Source organism: Cynara cardunculus (genome assembly GCF_001531365.2).
Source record: "Cynara cardunculus var. scolymus isolate 2C chromosome LG 2, CcrdV1, whole genome shotgun sequence".
NCBI classification, from domain to species: Eukaryota; Viridiplantae; Streptophyta; class Magnoliopsida; order Asterales; family Asteraceae; genus Cynara; species Cynara cardunculus.
In genome coordinates this window covers 67141895-67167745 of record NC_037529.1, presented here as the reverse complement: position 1 = coordinate 67167745, position 25851 = coordinate 67141895, and the positions used below count along the sequence as shown (strand labels likewise).

The following is a 25851-nucleotide window of genomic DNA, read 5'->3' as shown; positions in this document are numbered from 1 at the left end:
TTAAGGGTTTGTTTCATATTATTTCTTTTTCATTTAAGAATAGTATTTAATGTATTGATTAACATATTTTTGTTTCACAATGTGTTTCTTTCATATATATTTGGTTCACAATATGAAATTTTTTTACATATACTTTTAGTTTTACAATATAAAACAAATAACACATGATACACCAGTTCTCAAAGATTTCCTAGAATTCCAATATAATGTTTTTATAACATGAAATTAAATATTGAAATTAGTGGGCACATTGAAAGCGACATGTGACAGTGATTTAGGAATCAACGTTACTAAAAGTCTTCGTTGCATTTGGTTTATAGTGAACACTAAATTTCAATCCTCTCCCCATTATATAATCATGCATAATTTGGTCACCTCTTCTTCGTTCATCGCCTAAATTACGTCAACATGTTGTTCGGAATTCTATGCCTTCTGTTACTCCCTTTTAGTTTTGCGTCCATTAACACAACGTGTCTTCCCTCTGATGAAGGTATTTACGATACGAACATGTCTGCAAGCATACATCAACTCAGTATCTGATACTTAATGTTCTCGGTTTCAATTTTATGGCAGTGGAGGCGTTGAGGGACATCGGAAGGAAGTTGCGTACAGATTGGGATTTCAACGAGGATCCGTGTGGCGGAACAGGAAATTGGGGCGTTGTTACTAACAACACTTTTGAGAATAACGTCTCTTGTTCATCAAACGTCACAAACTGCAATATCGTCACCATGTAATCTTCTACTCTCTTTGGTGAATTACTATACAAGATATTCGTCAAACAACTAAGAACCTGTTTAACTTTCAAATTAGACTGTCAAAATTATACTCGCTTAAGTTTTTTTTAAATGTTTTTTCGGTCATACTTCTTTTTGTTTGATTTGAGTCTCATACAGCCAAAAAATGGCTATCAAATATTAATGTTAGCATACAAATTTATTATATAATAAAGTTTTTTTTGAAGTATATAATTTTCATATACGACAAATCAACAAATAAACTCACACCCTCCTCATCTATGGTGATGTTTGAACCCTCTGATCTCTTAGGAAGTTAAAAGCTACGATACCACTAGACCAAAAGTCTTTTATGTTATAATTACTATAATATGATTGCAAAATAGCAACCGAAATTTATAAAATAATCGGATTTATTTTATTTAAAAAGAGTTTTTTTTTGGATTTTGGATTTTTACGCATAAAAAATGGTTTAGGTGAAAATAATTAGCAATATTTTAACATTATCATAACTGAAGTTGACGTAAATAAATCTAATAATTGTTGATGTACAAGTATGATTGTCGATATCTTTTAAATTGTCCAATTGTCTTATTTTATCAGAAATATGCTTTTCTCCTTTTGTCATGACGATATTTTGTAGGATTAATTAAAGTGATTTGAAATCAACCTTATCTACATGTCTTTTTTACTCTTTAATTTTGAACTTTTTTGTAAAAATGATGAGACCCGTGAGACTATTTTTTTTATACTTGAAACAATACAGTAAAACGCTGTGAAGGTAAAAAAAACTTTTGTTGTGAAAGTTCGGCTTTTTTTTACCTTCATAATGTTTTGCTGTGAAGTTTCAAGTATAAAAAGGTGGTCTCACAGGTCTCATGAAAACAGTTTGATGATCCGAAGTCTAAAGTCTTAAATTATTTTATTATGTAAGACCAAGATTTCATTATATAAAAAGACTTACATTACATCACACATAAAAAAAAATGATATGTATTTAAGCATTGAAATCAATACATTATCTGCATAAAACATATAAATAAAATTTGTAAAATTAATAAATATAATTTCCAATCAATAATAAAATAAAGAGTAAATTATGGATTTATTACAAAAATACCCTCCAGTTATGCAATTCATCATATCTTAACGTCCGTCCATTATTTCCGTTAATCACAAGGGTAAGTTTGTAATTTAATAACTTTTGTTTTATTTTAATATTCTTTTTGACGAACCTTTATAAAGCAGGGGCCAAAATGTAACTATACTAAGAGTAAATTTCAACTTTTTTTTTTTTTTTTTTTTTTTTTATCATTTTAAGTTTTTTAAACGAAAAATATTGAGTCACATGTTTTTTGCATCCGTCCCATGGACGTCTTCGTCCTCGGTCAACATCATCGGTCAACGTCAACATATAGTCTTCTTTTAAACCGTCACCAGTCATCACTCAGTCCTTTTGTACCATATCGCCACCCTCTTCTCGCTACAACTTAAGACCGATACCCCACTACGTCATTCCCTCCCATCCACCTGAGACCAATACCTCACTGCGTCATTCCCTTCCATCCACCTGAGACCAACACCCCAACCGCACCCAACCTCTTCTCTAGCTGACCACTACCACTTGCAATGGCGCTGCGACTGTCGTATCAGATGAATCCAAATCTGAAAGGATATCAAACATCGATCTAAGCAACCTGAATAGGGATGGAGGTATAAACTGTTTCATCGGAGAAGTTTCTTATATGGGAGAAGGTTCACATCGGAGAAGTTTCCGAAATGGGAGAAGGTTCACAGCAGTCAAATTTCTGAAAGAGGAGAAGGTATCACGTCGGAAAATTTTCATGCTTGAGATGTTGAGGAAATTGACATATATCCGACTCAAATTTATTTGGTATAAAAATAACTAATTGATAAAAAACAAAAAGACAAAAAATAGTATTAATATAGTATTTTGGCCCCTACTATATAGAAGTTTGTCAAAAAGAATCTTAAAATAAAGAAAAGCTGTTAAATTACAATTTCACCCTCATGCTTAAACATGAATGGTGAATGGACGTTAGAGTGAGGGACCAAATTCAAAACAAATAGAATAGATGAAGGGTTCTTTTGTGATAAATGAAGATAAAGGATCATTTCCGTAACAAATAACAAACCTTGGGAACCAATTCAGTAATTTAAAAGACATTCATATTTCATCATGATCACTTTGATTCAAACTCAACGGCCAACATCCTTTCTGTTATCAGGTTTTGATTGCTATAATCTAAACCCGGATTGCAAAGTGTAAACCGAATTAGATTCTAATTGCTATATCTAAAACCCAATTGCAATTCGCAAGGAAGCAACAAAAATGGCAATTTGTGCTTCTTCTTGGAGTTGGCGAACTCCTTCTCTGAAAGAAAAAACGAATGGGTTTCAAGTTTTTGAAGTATGAATTGATTACAAAATTAGGGTTTCTGAATCATTGAAAAAAGAGCAACTTAATGTTATTTTAATGGTCTTTTTGTTGGTACGAGATGCAGAAGTCTTAAAGGGCAAAACCTGCAAGGCACTCTCCCGCCGGAACTCGTCAAGCTCCGTTACCTCCAAATTCTGTACACTCCCTTCTTCCTTTTGTTGTTGGTTAATTTAACTTCCAATATCTGTATTCAGTTATTGATTTGTGTGTTTCATTCCTACAGAGACTTAACTCGCAACCTTCTCAGTGGTAACATCCCTCCAGAATGGGGTTCCATGGAGCAGATTGTAAACATGTACTTCTTTATCAATAATCTTTAACATATGGGTTTAGTTCATAGATAGAATAGCTTGACTTTGGATGTCAAATTTTACTTTTTGATCTCAATGTTGAGATGGTTTTCAACAAGGTTTTGATTTTGAAACGCAATTGGATCGCATTTGCACTTTAAAGTAATAGTTTGACATCAAAAAACTTATTGTGGGGAATATGTGTTGCGTTGTGATGTTTAAGATGACATGCGTTTAAATCTTTGCAGTTCTCTTCTCGCGAATCGATTAAATGGATCAATCCCAAAGGAACTTGGAAATATTACCACACTCAAAACTCTGTAAACTTCTAATTACCTGTTATCTCTGTAAGTTATTGTAATCTTAAACTCTGTTTGCTGTTGATTTATGGTTTCAGTTCTATTGTTCATTTAGAAATGTAGAGGACAATCTGATGTCTGGAAGAATTCCCGAGGAACTTGGTGACCTATCAAGCATTGAGAGCTTGTAAGACTTCATGAATTTTGTTGGTAGTATTGTTGATGCTTTTGTTTATCTCATCATCCTATCGACCATGTACACGGGTGTTACTTTTTATCGTAGATTGCTGAACGGCAACTATTTTACTGGGGAGTTGCCTCCATCACTTGCAAATCTGATCACGTTGAAGCAATTGTGAGTTCTACCTGGTTGGATTTGATTATTCTTTATTTGGCCCGACAAAACTAACCATTTATTTCCATTCCCTTCGCAGTCGGATCAGCAGTAACAATTTCTCTGGGAAGATCCCTGATTTTATTGGAGGATGGCCGCGTCTAGAGACCTTGTGAGACATTTGCCTATTGTTTAATTTTCCACTTCTTGTATATAGCAATTAGATTGAATCAAAGTTTCTGAATGGCAGGAGTATGCAGGCCAGTGGATTGGAGGGACCAATACCTGTTAACTTTACTCGCTTGGCAAATTTATCAGACTTGTCAGTAATTCGTCATACATCATCTATTTGTTTTACATGCAATTTTGGTCAAGTATGTGTATTGACAGAATCAAGAAATGCAGGAGAATCAGCGACTTGGGAGGACCAGAGACACTTTTTCCATCCTTTACTAATACAAGTTTCAAGAACCTGTGAGTTGAATCACTTTCTAACGCTTTTCATAATAGACTTCTACCAGTTTCTTCTTTTAATGCATTATAACTTCAATCTTACCAGGATCTTGAGGAATTGCAATCTAATTGGCGAGTTACCAAAATCCCTTGCTTCCCACCGAAGCACTCTGAAAGTTCTGTTAGTAATTTTTACCTTTTCCTCTAATTATCAATGTTATAAAGGAAAAAAAATTTCATTGACATAAGCCGGTATGTTATCTAATCAATAAAAAGGAAGATTCTAGGTAACTTCTTTTTTTGCTGCCTGCATTTGAATGTGCTAGTACATTTTGAGCACATTCCATACCAAGCCCTTAAGATCTTTGCTAGTGGTCATGACCATTTCATTGGGTATTCTTTTTTTTTTCTTTTGAAGTATATAATATTCATATACCACAAAATGCAACAAATAAACTTACACACCCTCGTCACTTTTGGTGCTCCTCCTTGGAGGCCAAAGACCAAGATACCACTAGGCCAATTTCGTTCATTGGGTATTCTTCTGTTCAACAGGAAAAATCGACCACAAAGAACCACCTCAAATGGCTAGTCCATTTAAATCCGCCATTATCTTATCTCTCTCACAAATACGTGCCTTTTTGGAATATTCTTTCCACTGCCCCCTTTTAGCATAAATTAAAGGGTATTGCCGCCTTCTCTTAGTCATCTCTACCTATGCCCCCTTTTGCTTTCTTGGTGGAAAATACACTTCTTAATTAGGCAAACTACAAGGTGTAGGCTCTGAAAATTAGTAACAGCCATAAGGTCGTTCCTGGGAACGGTCGTCTTCTCAAAGCCCAAAAATACTAGGGGCCCACTTTCTTTAGCATCTAGTAGTAGTCCAAAGAAGGTAGTACATAAAAATACTAAATTCTTTTGTTATATAGTAAGAGCCAAAAAGAATTGATCGATAACAAGGGCCCATATGTATTAACTAATTACATCGAAGAAGAAAATGAAAAATTAAATGGCCATTTGTTATATGCTATTGGTTCTTGCACCTCTTAGTGTTTTATATGGTACCAAGGTCCAATGCTATTGGCTGTCTTCAACAATTCAACTGATAACAACTTTAAGCACATTTGTTTGGTATTGCAATGTGGTACCAAGGTCCAATGCTATTGACTAAATTCTTCTGTGTTAAGAAGAAAGAAATGACTATTAAATTGAAATATTTCTGGTTTGTTTTGTACATGATTTCACGCCATCATTCACTCTTGCAGAGACCTCAGCTTTAACAAGCTCAATGGATCCATTCCTGATGAGTTCAGGGATCTAGCACGAACAGACTTCATGTAAGAATTTCACTTTGAAGTATTGCTATCCCACATAATTACTGTTTTCACTGGGTTGGCAGTGTATTTAGCTGATCAAGCAGCTTGGAAGAAACAAGGTATATTGGTGAATTGTGCTATTTTTATTTTGATGTTTCAGCTATCTTACTGGAAACATGTTATCTGGAAGAGTGCCTGATTGGACGACCTCAGCAGATAGCATGTAAGTCTGTCTACCATAAAACTTGTACGAGTAAAATAAGTACAGTTGGGTCATACTTGTTTCTATAGTTTTGTTGCATTCCATGCATATATATATATATATATATATAGATATATATATATAGATATATATATATATAGATATATATATATATAGATATATATATATATATAGATATATATGAAGTGTTTGGTGTAGGGAACATGTTATGAATAGGGGCACAAATCACACTATGTTTCTATCGTTTGTGTTGCATTCCATGCATATATATATATGTGAAGCGTTTGGTGTAGGGAACATGTTATGAATAGGGGGCACAAATCACACTAGTGATTGCACTTTTTTTTGAAGTATATAATATTTATATACAGAAAATGCAACAAATAAGCTGACACACCCTTCTCGCCTTTAGAGAGGATTGAACCCCTGACTGGGAGGCCAAATTACCAATGTAGTTCCTAATATCAACTATTGCTCACAAAAACCAGATTGGGAATTAAGTAACAATAATTGCATTATAAGCATGCATATAGTTATAGTCTACAAGCAACAAATCATGGAAAACCACATAAAATGCATCATAAGTAGGGATATAGAAGTGTCCACCGAGATTTACGTGTAAACCCAAAACAGGAAAATCACAGGCGGAGGAGCCGAGAGGATCACTTTCACAATGCATCATAGTGGTGTGTGTATGAACAAGGGAGAAAATACTTTTTTAGGATTACAACAAATGTTACCCTAATTTGGCACTAAAAACCCATCACTGGTCGTAAGTGGCTTCAAGGCGACCTGGAGTCACTCACCATCTCGATGGTATAGGATTCTAGGTCGTTTGCGTTTTCACATAAGTGACTTTAGAAGTCACTTGGATGTCACGACGACTTAGGTAAGAAACTATGGAACTTGCGAGCATTTCATTGCAAATGTACCATAACTTTTCCTTGCTCCGTGAGACTTCTTGAGCAACTTTGGAAGTCGTGAGGAAGTCTCGTTCAGTCTTGTGGATGAATTGGAAGGCATTTTCGGCAGAACTTAAGAGAAGGGTCTTATCTTTGGTATGCTAAGTACTAAACGAACCCATCCCTTAAGATCCCTCATCTTAAGAAATAAAGGGCAAAATGCTTATCCTAACACTACATAGTGTAGCTTAAGGTCAATACTTCATATTGTGCTTCTCATGCTCTTTCAGCATCACCCTTCTATGCTTTCCCTTGCTGTGTTCTGGTATGTTTTCACAATCATTAGTTCTACTTCATGGATACAAAAAGCTACTTCCAGACTGTTGTTTATTCTAGCCTTCTGGGGTATACGAATTGTTGGAAAATTTACTGTTTTAAGTTGTCAAATTAAACCCTCCATAGACACAACTTTTTTTATATTTTTCCTCAACTTTTCGATTATGTGGAAGGCAAGAATGTAATTTTTGTTTGTGACGCTGGGAACATATATACGATTGGCATCATCTTTATTATGCTATAATTTATTCCCCCATGTTGGATATTCTGTTACGAACGTGCCAGCTTGCCACCGAAAAGGTTCAACTTTTTGAGCAACTTTTAATTGAGGCATGTATACTTCCGAGTAACAGACCATAATCGAGTCGATGTCTCCATCTATTAAACATTAATTTCTTTATCTAGCTTTCATGAAGGGAGGGTCTTCCCACTTTGGACTTCAAAGACACTTATCGACTGATGTTGTGAATGTTCTTGCAGTGATCTTTCATACAACAATTTTACGTTTGAAAGCTCACAAGGGTTAAGGTGTATGGATGGGAGAAGGTAAGAGCAACTCTTTCTTTCTCAAAAGTATCATCTCCAAAGTGTTTCTTATACCAGCTAATCTTGCGGTTTCTTGTAGAAACTTGTTTGCTGCCTTTTCAATGGATAACACGTCGTAAGTTTCTGTGCCATGAATTATTTTATCCAAATAAAGATTTGGGAATGTCATTTCTGTGTGTCATGCTCTTTTGGTTTTTGTACTATTGTACCAGTGAAGAGGTCTCATGCTTGCAGGATTACCGCTGTCCAAGAAGTAAGTTAAACTTTCATATTATTTCTCATATGTTGGTGAATTTATATGGCATGTTTATTCTGATTCAATTTAAACTCATTGATGATGTTCTTCTTAAGTAAAAATTATTAATGATATAAACGCAAGAAATCAAATATAGATAAAGACTGCCAATGGCTCCAAAGAGGAAGTACCGTTTTTAGTCCTTTTCATTGATATGGATTTAACTAGGGAAGTTTTTAGCTTACAAAGTTCATCTAGTTGTGACTTAGCCATAAAGTAGATTGTTTACAATGGCATCAGATTCTTTGTCAGTAATCACTAGCCTATCTGTAGGCATGTGTTTCTCAATGTTTAGCTGTGGAATTTATCGTTTACATTTTGTGATTTCTGGTGAGTTTTAATCTTTATCTCAGCTTGATGTGTTAATGCCTATTTAGATTTCCTATTTCTATTTTTGGATCAGCTTTCTACTCCCTATATATCAACTGTGGTGGATCTGCACTAGAGGATGAAAATAAGGATTATGAAGCTGACGTGGAGACAGGTGGTGCTTCATATTTCTCTATGGTTGATAGGCGATGGCGGTTTAGCAATACTGGTCACTTCCTGGATAATAATGGTGAAGACAATTATCTTCCTCCAAGTACTTCTAGGGTGGTGAACAACTCTGAATTGTACCAGAGTGCACGAGCCTCAGCCTTATCTTTGACATATTATAGTTTGTGTATGGCTGAAGGAAGCTATAACGTAAGCCTTCATTTTGCCGAGATCTTTTTTACTGATGATGGAACATATAGCAGCCTTGGGAGGCGTGTATTTGATATCTATATTCAGGTACATTCTCATATATATGTATATTATCTAAAAGATCAAGTGTTGTGTCTGAACTGGAAATATCCAGTATAATAGCAAATAACCAACTAGAAAATTTTCGGGAGGGGCTGTTAATGCTATAGTAAAAAAGATGGGCTTCTGTTGTGTTTTTCTGTAAAATATCGTGATGTAGGATTCAGTTTAGTTCTTTTTTGGCAGCTTAATCGTTTATCTAAAAATGGTTGGTACTGTGTCAGGGTGTGCTGGTGGAGAAGGATTTTGACATCAGTGAAAAAGCAGGTGGGGTTGGGAAAGCATATGTGAGTACACATTCTGTAAATGTTACCAGTACTTTGGAAATCCGACTTTATTGGGCTGGAAAAGGAACAATCAATATCCCAAGTCGAGGAGTATACGGTCCTATTATTTCAGCTATTTCTGTGAATTCAAGTAAGCTGTCAACTTTCTCCGAGTTTTGTGATTGATGGTGTTCGTGGTTTTGAGTTGACTGTATTATTTGTGACGATTATAGTTGTTCACCAAAAGGAGTAAGCTCTTCTTGACAACAAATTCAAACTTGTTTGTGATATGCAAAATGGGAACAATGTGCACAAATGTATTAGTTCACATATTTCTGTTTCTTTTGTGCTTCCATTGGAATCTCTCTTTGTTGAATGGCTTTTATCGTTTGTTTGTCTCTCTGTCATTGTTTTTATCTTCGCTTGCTTGATTATTCAGCTTCTACGGTGGAGCCACAAGAAGATGGACCAGGAGATGGTGTGTCTGGAGGGGTTGTGGCTGGAATTGTGGTTGGAGCAGTTTGCATCATCATCCTAATTCTAGGAGTTCTATGGTGGTGGGGTTATTTGCGGCGCAGAGATACTATGGACTTAGGTATTTACGTGCCAACCCGATATTCTTTAGATTTATCTCTCCGAAAGTTTTTTCCTTACATGTTCCCATTGCTGATCAACAGAGTTGGCTGGTGTAACTGGTTCATTTACATTGCGGCAAATTAAAGATGCAACGAACAATTTCGATGATGCTAATAAGATTGGAGAAGGTGGTTTTGGCTCTGTTTATAAGGTGATTTACTACTTTCTTCGATCACAGAATATTGAAAAACTTTTCTACCATGTTGGAACTTAGCATTTGTGTATTTCATGAAGGGTGTATTGCCGGATGGCACTTTAATAGCTGTGAAACAGCTTTCTTCCAAATCAAGGCAAGGAAATAGGGAGTTCTTGAATGAATTAGGCATGATATCTGCTTTGCAACACCCCCATCTTGTGAAGCTGCATGGATGCTGTATCGAAGGAAACCAATTGTTGTTAGCGTATGAATACATGGAAAACAACAGTCTTGCCCGTGCTTTGTTTGGTAAGCATACACTTTTCATCCCTCGGAATCAATTAAATTTTGTAACTTCTTTCCGTTTCCAAAATTTTGACTCTCGAGGAGGGACTTCCTAACGGAATAAGGGTTCTTTAAGTGGAATACATAAACCAAACCAAAAGAATCCAATGTATCCCACACAGAAGTAGGGTCTGGGGGTAGGATGTGATGTATGGAGGGCCTTGGCCTCCTCCTCACCCCTTCACAGCATACTTTCTATCCTCCTTGGTCTTTCTCTTGCATCCACTACTACAAAATTGAGTTTATAGGACGCCTTAATTGTTGAAGTATCCTCATAGAGTGCCTTATAGGACCAAAAAAATAAAGTGTTGCAATAAGTTTATAGGACATTTTTGGGCATCTTAACAAGGTTTTTAGGAGTTAGGACTTTTTTAAAATAGTGTGTCATATTAGTTATTTTATAGGACACTATTTGACAAAGTAACCTGTAAACATAAGGGTCCTACAAAAAGATGGGTTTACAGGACACTTCTCAAAAAATGTCCTATAAAATAGCTAATACAACATTTTATTTTAAGGAAGTCATAAAAAACTTGTTATTACGTCCAAAAGTGTCCTATAAACTTGTTGCAATACTTTCAGATAAGACATTTTATTTTTTGGTCCTATAAACACTTTAGGTGTCCTATAAACCTGATTTTCTTATAGTGATCATTTTTATGCGTATAAAACAACATAAGTAAGCATTCTCTTAGGAGCCACGAGGTTCGTTGTTTTGCTAAATTATTTGACCTTGTGGATTGAAGGGCCTAAACAATGGCAGTTGGAACTTGATTGGCCAACAAGATACAGGATCTGCATCGGTATAGCGAGAGGGATGTCTTTTCTCCATGAAGAATCAAGATTGAAGATTGTGCATAGAGACATCAAAGCGACCAACGTGCTGCTCGATAAGGATTTAAACGCCAAGATTTCTGATTTTGGTTTGGCTAAGCTTGATGAAGAGGACGACACCCATATAAGCACCCGCGTTGCTGGAACTTAGTGAGTTGTTTATCGCTAGTTTACGCCCTGTTTATGGTTTTGACCATCTTTCAAAACCATTGTTGCAATGATCACTTCAAAATTTCCCTTTTCTTTACAATTTTTCAGTGGATATATGGCTCCCGAATACGCATTGCGTGGTTACCTCACGGATAAAGCCGATGTCTATAGCTATGGCATCGTCCTTTTAGAGATCGTAAGCGGAATGGCTAATGTTGTCAACAGGGCAAAGGAGAATCGTTTTGTTCTTCTTGATCGGGTACCTAACATGCACCTTTTCCAACTTATAAACTTGAATTCATTCATCATCTTCCCTTACACACTCCATTTTAGGCCATTGATTTGAAAGATGAGGGTAATTTGATGGAGCTAGTTGATCCGAGGTTGGGTTCAGACTACGACGTCAAAGAGATGATGATAGTTATAAATCTCGCTCTATTGTGCACTACGATCTCTCCTACCGACAGGCCTGCAATGTCAGCAGTTGTTAGCATGCTCGAAGGAAGAATAGTCCCTCGGGAATTTGCTGTTGGACAAAGCATCTCGATGAGTGAAATGGATCGCGAGAAAATGATGAAGCAACTCGTGGGTATGAACGAGAGCGGAATGGAGGAAATGTCGATCCCGTACACTGATTCGTTAGCTTCTACTGCCGATCTGTACCCTGCTAATGGTTTCAGTGAATATCTGCAGAAGAGAGATGACGACGGGAAGAAGTTGTTATCTTAGGTGTGTTTCGTTCTTATTCTTAATCGATCACACTTACGATACAGGAGATGAATTTTTTTAGCATAATATTATTATAGCTTAGCAGTTTGATTATATCTATCACCCCTCAGCGATATTGGTCTGATCTGATCTGGTCTGGTCTGGTCTGAGTTTGATTACATATGTGGTCGTTACTGAAGTTCTTAGATTACCGAAAGACATTTTTGGTCTTTGAGATTACGACAAGTCTATTCTTTGTAATATAAATTACATAACATGTGTTTGTTAATTGATATTGTCTTTGAGATGTATGTTTTTTTTTTATTAACCTGGATATCCAACCCGATATGCGAGCTGACTAATCTCAGGGCGATCACCTGCTTTGCAGATAGCCCGGAGTCACCACATTTGAACCTCCGCGGCCACAATGAGATTTTTATTTCTCATTGGATTTGAACCTGGGACCTCCTAGTGTTTTTGACCTTTGGAGTCAAGCTTAAACCAATCAGGCACCACCTTTGTGGTTCTTTGAGATGTATGTTTAAGAAAAACTAAATGACATTGTTCTTATTTATGTGTTATCTAAATAAACTAGAGCTGAATAAATGACTGGTTAACTGCTTTTGGATTAAATACTTGATTCCAATAAATTGGAGTTTGGTTTGTAGGAATTGAAAGAATTTGGATTTCAAATTCATTCCAATATCATGTTTAGTTTGTTGGATTGTTCGGATTTGAAATTTTAAGATTGAATTGAAATCCTACAAACATAAGATTTTGTAGGATTGTATGAAACAATATTTTAAAAAATGTTAACAACATTTGTTTTGTAATAGTCAATTAATAAAAATGTAATTTAATTTTATAATTTTTTTTTATAAATAATGGAATCCAAATCCTACAAACCAAACACAACAATGATTTCAAATTTATTCCAATCCAAATCTAAATTGAAATCCAAATTCCTCAAAAACAATTCTGCAAACCAAACGGACCCTTAGATTTCGTAAGTTTGATCCATGTCTTGGTTTCCATGATGATTATTACGTCTCTCAATACCTGTATTAAGACGAGTAGCATTTTAAGGTGTTTGGATATGCGTTTTAAAAGTAATAATAAAATATTAAGACGAGTTGCATTATAAGAAGGTGTTTGGATATGCATTTTAAAAGTAATAATAAAACATTGAATAATCAGATAATTAATTGTAATAAAACGTCTTACGAAAGATAGTATATTAATGTGTTTTTGTTATTAAAAGCTATGTAATAATCAGATAATAAGTTGTTTGAATATTTAATAAATTCACGATATTCAATAAATAATTGATACATTACCATATATTATTGTACTATTAATTTAAAATTTTAAAACATTAAAAATTATATTCTATCAACTAAAATAACATAATGGTCGTTTGACACAGTAGTATACCGGGTCTCTTAATAGATGGATGATTCAACTCTTAATTATAAAACGTAATAAATATGCATGGGCATTTGACACACACACACACACACACACATATATATATATATATATATATATATATATAAAAGGATGATATTTACGCAATGCAGTGAGATGTATCTTGATTTTAATATTTTATTTTATTCTTTATTTCAGTCGATGTTATAATATGATCTTATGTGATTTTGAAAAAGCGATAATGTTTTTATTTTTGAATAAAATATAAATTTGAAGATATCATAAAAAATTTGACAAAAATATATCGATATTAATATCAAATTAACTATTTAAAATTTCTATTTTTTGTGTAATTTTCTAATTCAACTTTTTTAATTATAATTTCAATTTAGGTTCAATAACGATTTAATTTATATTTGATTTAATAATATAATTTTTTTATAAGGATAATAATTAATTATTTTGTTAGAATTCGATAACTATCCCCTAATTATATTTTAGATTTTTTATATTTTAAAATGAGATGTTTATCCTCTATTTGATTATATTTATCCGTAGTTAGTTAAATAAATTCAATCATGAAGTTTTAATAAGTTGTCATTATGCATAATTTACTTGTAATCTTGAATTTTAAGTAATATGTATCAATATGCAATACTTCATGCATAAAAAATGGTTTTTAAGAGTTTTTGTCAAATGCTTTATAATATAGCATAGATATATGTACTTTTAAAAATACTACAATAATATAATTTTTCTTCCTAAACCCTAAAAAACATATTAATGAGATTTTAATTAAATTAATGATCTTTTAATAAATATAAAGTCAAAGTCATCTTCTCATCTATTTAATTAAAATCTTATTTTTTTAATAATTAAATCCTTATTTAAAATTATACACTTGTTACAAAACATTCAACCATGCATGAAATCAATTATTGACGACCTTTTCGATATCATTTATTGATTCATTATGGAAGAGCTTCTGAATAGTCAATCAGTAGTAATCTCAAAAAATCTGTATCCAGACAGACACAACTTTCTTGGCTTTTTTTATTTGTATAAAATATATATATATATATATATATATATATATATATATATATAAAATTAATTTCATGCCTCTAATTTCTTGACTATTATCAGACATCCTCAAATTCTCTATTAGTTGGTAAACGTTGAAAATTTTATATACAACCCTCATATAATTCAATCGCTGTTTAAATATGTAACGGAAAATTGCATATAAATGGAACCAATTTTGGTCTAATTCCGATTTTAAGGAACCAACTATTAAAATTATCATTTAAACGATATATATCTCGATTTTAATGTTTTGTTTTATTTTGTTTCTGTAGATGTTCTAATACAGTTTTTATGTGGTTTTGATGAAAAATTAATGTTTTAATTTTTTATTAAATTTGAAGATATCATAAAATTTTAAAAATAATATATCAATATTAATATTAAATTAGCTATTTAAAAGTTTTTGTTTTTTTATAAAAAATAATTTTTAAGAATTATTATAAAATACTTTATAATATAATATAAATATATTATCTGGATTTTAAAAAATCCATCTCAACAATAATTAAAAAAAATAATAATAATACAAATTAGATAAGGAAACAAAGCAATCCAAAAACCAAAAAATCCCTTCCAACACGTGAATGCCGACACCAATTAATTTTTTAATTTTAATATATTAAAAAGAATTTTTGTTTAGTAAAAATCATGTAAAATTTTATCAATTTCCTTTCAAAAAATATTCAATTATTTTTTACATTTTATTATTTTATAATATGACGTGTATTTCCAACTAAGATTTCATGTCGTAGGTAAAATACCAACCAAGACATCGGATTTTGGAAATATAAAAGGTTTCCTAAAAATGATAAATTTAAAAGTTAGTTTTCTAAAATAAGAATTTTGTCAAAGATGGTTTCATTTTAATGCAATTTTCTCTGTCATCACCCAAAATTAATTTGCAAATAACCAAATGAGCTTCTGTGTATCTACAAATATACAAGGGAAAGTCTGCAAATGCAGCCTAGGAATTTAATATTGACTTTTGCCTTCTTAAACTTTTCTTAGATCATGTAAAGATACCCGTAATCATAATTTAATAATTTTCACCATGTATACTAGTAAAATGAAACGGTTAACAAATTAAACCAACATAACTCTAAGGGGTATTTGTTTCGTAAAATAAAATTTGGTGGAACCAAATCTATTAAAGGAATTTGACTTTAAAGAATTGAAATGTAATTTGATAGAATTTGACTATGCGTTTGATTGATAGGAATTGGAATGGAATCTCTCAAAGAACTGGAATCACTATCTTTATTTAGGGGGAGGGTGGTGGTGGTAGCTGTGATGACGAAATTGGTGGCGTAGAGGTGGGGTGTGGCAGTTGTGACAAAGACAATAATGACATGGTGGCCAATGAGATGGGTGGTGGGGTGGTAGCTATGATGACGATAATGGTGGCATGGTTGCGGAGTGGGGTGTGACGATGACTGTAGTGGCATGGTGGTCAGTGGTGGGTTAGGGGTTGGGGTTGGGATAGGGTTGGGGTTGGGACCTGGTGGTGGGGAGTTAGGGGTGGGGGCGTGACAGTGATAGTCAGTGGCGGGATGTAGAAAAATATATTGTAGGGGGCATGATATAAGATAAAATAATAATTAACTTCAATTTCATACAAAAATGATAAAAAGTTGCCTTTTACAATTGTGCCCTACGACTCTTCATCTTTTGAAATTGAGTAATTACATCATCATTTGAAACTGTGAGAAGTGCTTCTTTTTCTATAGTACATATCATTGCCGCATTCAAAAATTCATCACCGATATTGTTGCGCAAATCTGACTTCACAATCTTCATAGCAGAAAAACATCTTTCGACTGTTGTGGTAGCAACTGGCAAAACCAAAGCCAACTTCAATAACCGATATACTAGAGAATAAGTTTTATGTTTTTTTGTTTCCACTAGCAATCTAGTGAGCTCGGCAATACAAATCATGTGATGATGCCAAGATGAAAAATGAAGCGGATAGTTTGGTATGTGCAATTGAAAATTTTGAGTTTTTATTTCGTATTATATTTTATTGCAATAAACATGGTTAGTAAAATGTTACAATTACAATCTATGTGCATTAATGCTACCATAGAACAATTTGAAGGTGTAGTAAAGTATTTTGAAAAGTATAGGAATGAAGAGTTTGCATCAAATATGAATACTGCTAAAAAATAGTATGTGATATAGATCCTACATTTTGAATTAAACGTCGTATTATTAAGAAAAAACAATTTGATGAAAATGATAGTGAAGAAGAAATGCAAGCATCGGAAGAGGAGACTTTTAAAATTAATTATTTTATAACCATTGTGGACATGACAATTTCTTCATTGAATAATAAATTTGAACAGTTAAAGAAATTTAAAAGTATTTTTGGATTCCTATTCGATTATGATAAACTAAAGTCATTGGATGAAAATAAATTGATGGGATCTTGTGTTTAGTTTGGTGATACCTTTTATCATAAAACTGTGGCGGATGTGGATGTAAATGATTTTATTTTGAATTAAAGGTGTTACAGGTGACTTTGCCATATAAATCAATGACGACAGTGAAAATTCTTGAGTTTGTCAAAGTTGTAGATTGTTACCCTAATGTTTCAATTGTTTATCGAATTATGTTGACAGTACATGTAACCGTAGCATCTGCCGAAAGGAGTTTTTCAAAATTGAAGTAATTGAAGACGTACTTGAGGTCATCAATGTCACAAGAAAGATTGAATGAATTGACAATATTGTGCATTGAAAAAGACATGCTTGATAATATTGATTTAGATGCTATTATTGACGATTTTACATCCAAAAATACTCGAAGAAGTTGTTTTATTATTGATGATTTTGTATCCGAAAATGCTCGAAGAAGTTGTTTTTAATGAATTATTAGTATTTATTGTATGAAAGTTAGTTTTTTTAATGATTAAAAACATTTATTTAAGAATTTTTTTGGACATATATAGAGTCCAAAATTTACAAATTGCCCAGGGCCCAAAATATGTTAAAAACAGGCTTGAGTAGGGTAAGGGATGTGACGGTGACGATATTGACGTGGTGGTAGGGTGGTCATGATTGGGGCAGGGTGTTGATCCAAAACCTCTCAATGACTCGATGATACTTTATTCTCAATGACAAAAATGTAACATATCCTAATTTGCTTTAACCACTTCCTAGTCTTCATCAAGAACCAATCTTCAATACCCTTTGACCCATTCACTGCATTTAAGATTTCACAATTTAATCTGAAGTTTAATTAAATCGGTCAACACTTTATATTTATAGAATAAACCTAAACACCGATAACTATACAAATCATAATCTTAACCTTGTGGGGTTTTATTCAAATTTTTTTGTGGGGTTAGCTTATTTGGCAATAAAGTTTGCGTCTTTGGTAACTCATTAAAAGTCACTGGTTCGAATCCTATAAAACCATTAGAGATATTTAAAACTGTTTTTTTTTTGAAGTATATAATATTTATATACGGCAAATAAACAAAAAAACTCACACACCCTTCTCACATTTAATGAGGTTTAAACCCTGATTAAAAATATATATCATAAAAAACTTCATATGGGAAGAAGGTTTTCCTATTTGACTATTTCCCATGGATTTTTTCTTCTATTTTTTTTATTATCTTTTTGTTATTTCTTTAAATCCTAATGTTTATATAAATTAGCCCAACAAACCCCTCACTTTCTAGATTTTTTTATTTTAATAACAATTTAAAAAAAGTTAACTTAATTAGTTTATCATTATTACACATTGTATGTCAAAAGGAAGAGATTTATGTAATTATAAAAAGGTTAAACTGAGGTTAATGGTTATTATTTGATTCAGTGTTTAGAGGTTGATCGTAATTAATTGTCAGTTGACTTTTGAAGAAAATTAGTCATTAATGGATAATGGTGATTTATCAATAGTAGATATCAGTCAGGGACTATTATTAAGCAGTCTACTCAGTCAAATGAGTCTTATGTAGAAACTATCTTGAGTATCATATGAAGTTATACGGTTATATGGCGTACGCCAATTTAAGTTTGGTTATAAGGGGATGGACGCATGACTAGTAAGTCCTCGATATTGACATGATCCATCAATGGGTGATCGGACATTTACAGATCGGTCAACCTTGAGAATGTAAGTAACAAAATGATCCATTTCCGCCAAGGCTCTCTTCTCTTTCAGTGTTGCATGTTTTCGGAAATTGCATTTTGTTTTTTTACAGAGTTTACATGTTTGATACACATGATGTGATATGATGTTATCCACGAAAACTATGAACTCACCTAACTTTATTACTGAGTATTACATGCATCTCATGGGGATGAAATTCAAGGTTGGACAAAGAAAAGAGTCATGCCCGTTTATTTATAAATGCTAGATTTTTATATTTGGGTCAATTTTGTGATGTCCACTACAACAAAATTGAGTTTATAGGACACCCATAATCTCTAAGTGTCCCAATAGACCTCTTTATAATACTTAATTTATAGGACCAAAATATAAAGTGTCATATCTAAAGGTGTTGTAGTAAGTTTATATGACGCTTTTGGGCGTCTTAACAAGTTTTTAAGACATTTTTAATACAAAGTGTCGCATTAGCAACTTTATAAGACACTTTTTGAGAAAGTGTCCTATAAACTCATTTTTTTATAGGACACTTGTTTTTATAGGACAACTTTTCAAATAATGTCCTATAAAGTTGAGAATGTGACACTTTGTTTTTTCAGTCTTCCACTATAGAGGGTTTTAGTTTAGCGGTTATTTTTGAAGTATTTATGAAGAACTTGTTTTAGATGACATGACATTGTTCATGATGAAATGAGAATTTTACGAGATGTAACGACTTATTATTATTCACAATCGTTGATTTAAATCAATTTAATTATTGAGGTATACGTAAAATGTTATATTATATACGAATTTAGATTTTAATAACGTGATATATTATTATATACAAAATTAAATAATAAATATGGTGGAGCACACTGAATGAGACATGACATGTGACATTAAGACTTAGAAAACGACATTACAAAAGTCTTCGTCTTCTTGCATTATTTAATTTAGAATCAACACTTGTTTCCATCTATATACTTACACATTGTATGATCTCAAAAATGGTTATCATTGGAGCGCTTTAGTTTCACATTATCGTTTTATTAATCGACTACGTCGTCTAAAGAAGTCGAACGGCTTTCACCGCCGCTAGGTGATCTAAGCGGCATGTTGTTCGGAATTTTATGTCTTCTGTTGCTCCCCTTTGGTTTTGCATCCATCAACACAACTTGTCTTCCCTYTGATGAAGGTTTTTAAGATATGATTCATGTTTGTAAGTAGATATGAACTTCAAATTTTATATTTAATGTTCTTGTTTTGATTTATGACAGTGGATGCATTGAGGGTAATCGGAAGGAAGTTGGGTAAAAATTGGGATTTCGACGAGGATCCATGCACCGGAAGAGGAAATTGGGTCTCTGCTGCTGTTGGTCGTGACGATGCAAATAACGTCACTTGCTCAATAGCCAACACCACCTGCAATATTGTTAGCATGTAATTTTTTTGTTCTCTAACTTTTTTTTTGGTGAATTACTATACAATATATATGTGTTTGTAGGGAGGATCAAATGAGAACGACATTTATTTAAAAAAACACGAAAAAAGATGAATCGTATGTGATTTTACACTAATATCACATACAAAATCACATGTGATTAAGGCGACCTTGCCCGACAACCTGAAAAACGCATCCACAAGTCGCCCGAACACTTTTTGTTAACTATTAATGTAAAATCACATGTGATTTTGCACGTGATTTTCCCGTTTTCGTGTTCTTTTAAATAGGTACCGTTCTCGTTTGACCACTCTCTCTCTCTCTCTCTCTCTCTCTATATACATATGAATATTGATGTCAAGTTAACGAGAAAAATATGAGTGTATTTTTTATGTAATTTGCTTCGTTGAATTTTGACATATTTCGTATTTTTCAATTTAAAAAATAGGGAGTAGGAGATTTCTTTAATTTAGAAATATTATAACCTCTTCTTCCTAGCCTTTCATACGGTCAAGACTTGTTAAGAATTGTGGTTTTGATTGGTCAAAATTTAAGGCTTTGATTGGTCAAACGAAAAATAGAGGGATAGTTTAGCAAAGTTTATAAATAGGCGACAAACAAGTGCATATATGAACTCATAATTCATATGTAAATCAGTTAATTAGTTCATATATAAATCACACGGGTTCATTCGTGAATCAGTCAAATAGTTCATATGTGAATCACACAGAATCACATATGAACATATAGTTTATATGTGAATAACACAGATTCACATATGCACTTGTTTTGCAGTATATTTGTAGAAGTTATGAAACTATCTCTCTATCTTCCGCATACCATGTGAGGAATTATCTAGTGCTTTATAGTTAAAACCATAAATTTTGACTAGGCGAAAGGCTATGATCACTTCTCTACTTTCTACATACTTACCACTTCTCAAATGAACCTATGATTATATATATATATATATATATATATATATAAAGAGAGAGAGAGGGGGGGGGGATGCAACCATTCAAATCTATACAACAAATGCAACCCATATCTTGGCTGTCCATTATATTTTCGGTAGTTTTTGTTTTTTTATAAATATAAAAGGGCATAACCACCTTGTTCTACTTAACCATTGATGATCAAGTGGACATTCCTGATTTGATTGTAAGGGTTGCATAATAACCGTTCCCACCCTCTCTTTCTCTCTCTCTCTCTCTCTCTCTCTCTCTTATTATATATATATATATATATATATATATATAGGCAAATGATCGTGTGAGAATGAGAGCCAAGGTGAGAAGCGTAAGAAATAATCTCCACCCTTGGATGCAAGTAGGATGAGATGCACCGAAATCCACCGAATCAATCTTCATATCAAGCACAATTCATGATTGAGTTTGAGATTAAAGATGATCAAGGGTCCAGATTTTTTCTTACGTTTTTCACCTTAACTCTCATTCTCACAGAAACCAAACCGTATATATATATAGATGAATATATATAGATAAATAAATAAATATGTATATATATAAATATATATATATATATATATATATATATATATATATATATAGATAAATATATAGATTTGGGATCACGTGAGACCATCATGTTTTCATGAGACCACTTTTTTGCACTTAAAATTCACAGCAAAACACTGTGAAGTTACAATGGTTTTGCTGTGAATGTTTAGTTTTTTTATATTCACAACATTTTGCTGTGAAGTTTTAATTGTAAAACAATGATCTCACGGGTCTTATAAAAACAGACTAGTTTCACGTGAACCCACCATCTCTCTCTCTCTCTCTCTCTCTCTCTATATATATATATATATATATAAATGAGTGATTTATTGTTAGAAGATATGACAAAAATACCCTTGCAACTTTATGGAATTTAACACGGCTCAACTTTCAACGGTTTCATCAATCATGAATTATTGTTTTGACCAATATGAAATTGGTACCTACTTAGCATTCACATTAGACTATGCATTACAACGCTAATTAATGTTCATCACACATCACACCACAAAAATAAAAATTTATATATTTTTAACCTTGGTTTTCAAAATTTTAATCACTAATTACATATACATGTAAATATATGCATACAATCATTTTATTATATTTATTACTGTGCTTGAATTTTATGGAACTAATTCATAACCAACCTAAAACCCTCTTGCTTGCTTAAAACACATTAATTAGTAAAAGCGAGAGTGACAGAATGTAGATGCATCATGCTGCATTGCACACATATATTTAGGAGTGTAAACAATTTGAGATTTGAACGAGCTCAAGTTGATCTCAAACAGAAGAAACAATCATATAAGACTTGAACTTTAGGTGTAATATATAATTGAATTTTCATTCCCCCTCACTTTGATTAAGAATGAAAATTTGGATTGTGAGAAAATGAACCCCTTATATTATATAAATCAGATATTTTTTATTTTCATTACCATTAATTACTGTTAATACCTCCACCAACCACCACCACAAATAGATATTTAAGTATATAGCATTAAATAATATTTTAATTAAATCTAGTTAATYACATTTCCGTTTCTATGGTTCATTGAAAATTTATATTTTCATTCATGTGATTTTATAATTAAGATTTTCATCCTCAGAATCATAATTTATTATTATTTTTGTCCTTATAATTTAAACTTGATTGTTTTTTTCGTCCCATGATATGCAATCTATTTCTATTTTCGTCTCTATTAAAATCGTAATTTTAGAATCACAGTGACGAAATCTAGAATTTTAACAAACCATGGGGATGAAAAACGTAATTTACTCAATTTTAAACTCAACGGCCAATACGCTTTCAGTTAACGGAAATTTTCAGTAAACTCAACAGCCTATATCTAAACATGATTGCAAAGTGGAAATCAAATCAAAATTTTGATACATCTAAACGCTATTGCAAAGACGCAACTGAAACAAAGAATCGCATTTCAATTATTTCTTCTTCAAGGTGTTGGCGCACTGTTTGTGCTCCTTTTTCTGAGAACAACTTGATTGCGCAAAGAAATTTGAAACAATATGATTGGGTTTTCAAGTTTCAGAAGTATGAATTGAATTTTTTACAAGTTTATTGATTACCAAAATTAGGGTTTCTGAATGCTCATGTAAAGAGTGACTTCACGCTATTTTTAATGGTCTTTTGGTTGCTATGAGATGCAGAARTCTTAAAGCACAAAGCCTACCAGGCACTCTCCCGCTGGAATTTGTCAATCTCCRATTCCTTGAAAATATGTACACTCCTTTCTTGGTTTTTATTGTTCGTTAATTTAACTTCCACTATAAGGTAATTGATTGGTGTATTTCATTCCTACAGAGACTTATCCCGCAACTTTCTCAATGGTACCATCCCTCCAGAATGGGGTTCCATGGAGCRTCTTGTAAACATGTACTTCTTTATGTATCTATAATCTTTAACATGAGGGTTTAGTTSTTAGATGTTGCATGGTGATGTTTAAGATGATATATGTTTAAAATTTTGCAGTTCTCTCCTTGGGAATCGTTTAACTGGATCAATCCCAAAGGAACTCGGAAATATTACCACACTCACAACTCTGTAAACTTCTAATAATCTGTTATTTCTTTTAATTTACTATATAACTTTTCTAACTTTCGTTTGTTGTTTATGGCTTCAATTCTGTTGTTCATTAGCTCTGTAGAGGACAATCAGCTGTCTGGAGGAATTCCTGAGGAACTTGGGAGCCTTTCAAGAATCGAGAGATTGTAAGACTTCATGAAAAATTTGTTGGTATTGTTGTTGATGCCTTCTATATCTCATTTACTCGACCATGTATGTAAGTGTTCATTTTTTATTGTAGATTTTTGAACTCCAACAATTTTACTGGGGAGTTGCCTACATCATTTGCAAATTTGTTCACAATAAAGGAATTGTAAGTTCTACCTTGTTGGATTTGGTTATCATTAATTTGGCCTTGCATAAGTAACCATTTTATTTCTATTTCCATCGCAGTCGGATTGGTGGTAACAGTTTATCTGGGAAGATCCCCGATTTTATAGGGGAATGGACACAACTCAAGAGCTTGTGAGAAATTTGCCTATTGTTTCATTTTCCACTTGTTGTRTATAGCATTTAGATTGAATTAAAATTTTATGAATTGTAGAAGGATTCAGGCTAGTGGATTGGAGGGGCCAATACCTCCTAGCATTACTCTCTTGGAAACTTTATCAGATTTGTCAGTAATTTCTCACATATATCATCTATTTAATTCGCATGCAATTTTGATCAAGTATGTGTGTTGACTGAATCAAGAGATGCAGGAGAATCAGCGACTTGAGAGGACCAGACACACTTTTTCCATCCTTTGCTAATCAAAGTTTCAAGAACTTGTGAGTTGAATCACTTTCTAATGCTTTTCATGATAGCCTTTACCAGTTTCATCTTTTAATGCATTCTAAACTCAATCTTGCCAGAATCTTGAGGAGTTGCAATCTAATCGGCGAGTTACCAGAATCCATTGGTTCCCTCGTTATAGATAATCTCTTGTTAGTAATTCTTACCTTGTTCTCTAGAAGAATTAAAATAACTGGTCTTTCTCTATCTTTGTGTTTGTACGTGCTTGTATATTTTGAGCACACCCCATAGTAATGTGTGCTAGTCATGACCGTTTCATTGCGTATTCTTCTGTCCAAGAAAAAAGTTGACCGCAACGAACCACCTCAAATGGCTAGTCCATTTGGGTTGCAACATTTATTTAAACTATTCCATCCATCTCTAGGCCTTTTCCCCTAGATTTTGGATATCAAATTCTTATAGAACACAACCTYGAAAAAATAGTTAAGGTTTTTATTTTTTATTTCTTAGTAATTCTTACCATAAATAGGTGCATTGCATTCTTCTCTTACTCTTAGTCATCTCAACATATACCCTATTTTACCTTATTGATGGATACATACTCGTCTTACCGAGACAAATTCCAATACCCTATTTCCATATMGAAGGGAGGTTACTTCAAATCCATAAACAAATCATAACGTAACACCCAAATACTTAAAATCTCCAACAAAATAAATTGAAATGGAGGAGCTTAGGGGAGAATGCGTACCATGGAGCTATTTTAGGGCAATACAGGATATGCATGTCATTTGCTGACAACATTCTATTGGTAGCGAAAATGAAAAGAGAGGTGAGCACTGGTTGGAACAGTGGAGGGCAACACTGGTGACTTATGTCTTGCGTATTAGTCGGTCCAAGACCAAATACATTTGGTGCAATTTCAGTAGGGAGTGCAATGAAGACCAGACATAAGTCAACATATGGGAACAAAGGGTACCCAAAAGGATTGTTTCAAGTACCTAGGCTCTATGATTTTGAATGAGGTTGAGGACAATGATGATGTTACTCATTGCATAAAGGCACGGTGATTAAAATGAAGAGCAGTCATGGGAGTGATGTGTGACAAGAAGGCCCCACTGAAGCTGAAGGGAAAAATTTACAAGGTAGTCATGACCATCGATGTTGTATGGCACAAAATGTTTGGGCAGCTAAGAAGGAAACTAAGAGGAAGATGGAGGTGGCTGAAATGATGATGCTCGGATGGATCAGACCATGCTAGACACGATGCCGAATGAGTTCTTTTGAGTAGAGTTGGGTTTAGCGCCTATGACGGATAAGATGATAGAAAAAGACTGCGGTTGTTTGGGCACGTTCACACGAGCCCAATGTTAGTGCCAATGAGGAGGGTGGATAGGTGAGGGT

At 33.2% G+C, this 25851-nt stretch overlaps 2 protein-coding genes across 2 annotated transcripts in view; both read left to right on the top strand.

Annotated features, from left to right (window-relative positions):
* The first annotated feature begins 359 nt into the window (after nt 1-359).
* LOC112504479 (probable leucine-rich repeat receptor-like serine/threonine-protein kinase At3g14840) lies at nt 360-12286 on the top strand. The gene is made up of 24 exons (XM_025108421.1): nt 360-490; nt 574-733; nt 3263-3334; nt 3422-3493; nt 3737-3808; nt 3903-3974; nt 4071-4142; nt 4222-4293; nt 4372-4443; nt 4527-4595; nt 4681-4755; nt 5840-5911; nt 6051-6113; nt 7832-7897; nt 7977-8012; nt 8110-8150; nt 8596-8966; nt 9203-9395; nt 9684-9839; nt 9922-10031; nt 10115-10325; nt 11108-11345; nt 11454-11604; nt 11679-12286. Exons 1-24 carry the CDS (start codon nt 409-411, stop codon nt 12072-12074), a joined length of 2994 nt encoding a protein of 997 aa, XP_024964189.1. The 5' UTR covers nt 360-408; the 3' UTR covers nt 12075-12286.
* A 7388-nt stretch (nt 12287-19674) lies between these two features.
* Nucleotides 19675-25851, top strand: part of LOC112506343 (probable leucine-rich repeat receptor-like serine/threonine-protein kinase At3g14840) — a 12600-nt gene continuing 6423 nt past the window's right edge. The window contains exons 1-11 of the mRNA XM_025110351.1: nt 19675-19860; nt 19943-20105; nt 23298-23369; nt 23452-23523; nt 23620-23691; nt 23787-23858; nt 23954-24025; nt 24106-24177; nt 24257-24328; nt 24414-24482; nt 24567-24638. Coding sequence (XP_024966119.1) covers nt 19779-19860; nt 19943-20105; nt 23298-23369; nt 23452-23523; nt 23620-23691; nt 23787-23858; nt 23954-24025; nt 24106-24177; nt 24257-24328; nt 24414-24482; nt 24567-24638 — 890 coding nt within the window. The 5' untranslated portion in view covers nt 19675-19778. The remainder of the gene's footprint in view (nt 19861-19942; nt 20106-23297; nt 23370-23451; nt 23524-23619; nt 23692-23786; nt 23859-23953; nt 24026-24105; nt 24178-24256; nt 24329-24413; nt 24483-24566; nt 24639-25851) is intronic.

Bases quoted from the DNA above. Each gene is read 5' to 3' on its own strand.
- LOC112504479 (XM_025108421.1), top strand. From the start codon at position 409: ATGTTGTTCGGAATTCTATGCCTTCTGTTACTCCCTTTTAGTTTTGCG. The intron at 3,975-4,070 runs GTAAGACTTCAT...TTTTTATCGTAG, and splicing joins CTATCAAGCATTGAGAGCTT to ATTGCTGAACGGCAACTATT. The intron at 4,294-4,371 runs GTGAGACATTTG...TCTGAATGGCAG, and splicing joins TGGCCGCGTCTAGAGACCTT to GAGTATGCAGGCCAGTGGAT.